Source organism: Cynocephalus volans, chromosome 1 (assembly GCF_027409185.1).
Source record: "Cynocephalus volans isolate mCynVol1 chromosome 1, mCynVol1.pri, whole genome shotgun sequence".
NCBI lineage: Eukaryota > Metazoa > Chordata > Mammalia > Dermoptera > Cynocephalidae > Cynocephalus > Cynocephalus volans.
In genome coordinates, this window is record NC_084460.1 from 178,083,688 (window position 1) to 178,085,985 (window position 2,298).

The window sequence follows — 2,298 nt, forward strand, 5'->3', positions numbered from 1 at the left end:
GGATCTTTCAACAACAATCGTGCTGTGAGAAGAAAAAAACTCTTAGGAAAAGGTGCATAATAATACCATTCATGTAGATTGAAAATGCATAATAGAATGACCACCACTCACAGAACTTCCATGGAAAGAAATGGGTGGGTGGCCACCTATGAAATACCATGAATTACAGCATGGCCGTGAATGAGGGATGGGCTTGAGAATGGAAATAAGAGGAGTAGAGAAAAATTAACAGGTTAATATAGCAAATAAACATTCGCAACTAGACAGCATCCTGTGTGGACCAACAATGACGTGAAACGAACAGGGAAGGAAAAGCTGTGTGAGCACATCGATTGTGCCCCTGCCAAAGCTGGCGTTCTTGGAAACACATCCTTCCATGTGCCAAAGATTTTGCTTTCTCAAAACTGGTTCTTACCTCTGATATTCAAGACCTATCAGGATTTGGTGAACACTGGGGGCTGACTAGCACAACCCCTGCCCACAACGCTTTTGGTTTTACCCTCTTCAGCGAACACCGTCCACATGACACACTACTGTTCAAAGACGGGTGGTCAAAAGTCTTCCAGGAAGTGTTCCCTTCACGCATACACAGACAAGGTTTTTAATGAGACCTGACGCTCTTGGCCATTTGTCCATCCTTCTGTTCCTTCCTTGCCCAGACCATGAACATGATGTCGGTCATACACCGCACCCACTTTGAAACCATGAGGGACAAAGGCACACAGCAAAAGGGGGAGAACAGGAATGGGAGGAGAGAGAGAAGGATCAAGGTCCTTTCTGATTTCCTTGAGCAGCTGCAATAGCCTTATCTGCTGACTCCAAGATTTCTCATTTCTCCTCTTGCAAAATGTGGTAACATTAAACTAGCAGTCTTGCCTCTTGATTACCAAGACTCAAACCCAGGTTCCAGCCACTCACTTCTCGACCTGTGCCTTACATCTCAAGACTAGGTTCCTTTTCCCATTGATCTCCCTATCCCAATCCTTTATTCACGCAAGGTATGAGATTTCGAGGGTGAGATTTGTGTTCACGTTTCATTATATAGGTAACAAATTAACCTTCATAAATGACAAGTTATGAGCAAGAGGTAATACTTGGATTCGAAGAGTTAAAGAAAACAAATTATTTTATATTAAGTTTCGGTCCCCCCGCTTTCCATCAGGCCACAAATCCTGAAATCCATTGTCACCCTGATACACATGAGACCGGACTTCTCAGGAAACAAAGCCTTTTATTCAGAAACTGCTTTTGTTGCTCCACTCTAGTAACTCCAATCCTATAGCCCTCCCTGGGCTTCTGCACATAGCCCCACGTGCGAAGACGGAGAAAAGGATGTAGGGATTCATGTTTGGAAAGTGATCGGGATAAGATCTTTTGTTTCCAGGGATGTGATGAAACCCCTCAGTCACCGTCAGCTGAAGACAGATCCTTCGACATTAAATCAGGTCCCCCGCAGACAATAATCAATTCTTACTTCGGAGTGAAGTGAAAGGATAGGGAGGATTTCTACCGCCATTGTACTTGGAGTGGTCATTTCAGAGGCAAGAAGGATCTGCCGTCATGGGAATCAGCAAGAGGTATAGTATTTTCTGTAGCAAAGTGGCCGGTAGCCACAGGAGCCAGAGCCATATCCACAGCCATAGCGGGAGCCATATCCACAGCCTAGTCCATATTTAGAGCCGTATCCACAGCCAGAGCCGTATCCACAGTTGGAGCCACAGCCAGAGCCACAGCCACAGCCAGAGCCACAGCCACCGCAAGAGCCGTATCCACAGCCAGAGCCACAGCCACCGCAAGAGCCGTATCCACAGCCGGGGCCACATCCACAGCCAGAGCCGTATCCACAGCCAGAGCCGCAGCCAGAGCCATATCCACAGTCAGAGCCACAGCCACCGCAAGAGCCGCATCCGCAGCCAGAGCCGTATCCGCAACCGCAGCCACAGCCGGAGCCACAGCCCCCACAGGGGTTTCCACCGTAGTTGCCACACATCGTGTCAGGAGGTGAGGTTTCAGTCAAGAGGTAGGAGGATATTGCTGAAGTGTGAGTGTCGTCCTCTCTTCCAGGACCTTTATATACTTACTGGGATGAATAGGTCAACCCTCACGTGGGCTTTGTTCTCTCATTTAACAACCATTTGCCTAAAATGAGCTCATTCTGTGGGCAATCATTTTGTTAGGGATTTATAATTGATTTCCTGCTTCCCCAGGAATTTTCTCAAGCCTTGAAAGAAAAGGATCCATTTTCGATGGACCCAAGCTGACACAACCATCATTGAATTTTATGACCATGACATAACA

At 47.0% G+C, this 2,298-nt stretch overlaps 1 protein-coding gene across 1 annotated transcript; it reads right to left on the reverse strand.

The window, feature by feature from the left end:
- Positions 1-1,567: 1,567 nt before the first annotated feature.
- LOC134365062 (keratin-associated protein 21-1-like) lies at positions 1,568-1,990 on the reverse strand. The gene has a single exon (XM_063081280.1). The coding sequence runs from the start codon at positions 1,988-1,990 to the stop codon at positions 1,568-1,570; it is 423 nt and encodes a 140-aa protein (XP_062937350.1).
- Between the last annotated feature and the right edge of the window lie 308 nt (positions 1,991-2,298).

What these genes read in the sequence shown, in the direction of transcription:
- LOC134365062 (XM_063081280.1), bottom strand. Translation starts at nt 1,990, where the DNA reads ATGTGTGGCAACTACGGTGGAAACCCCTGTGGGGGCTGTGGCTCCGGC.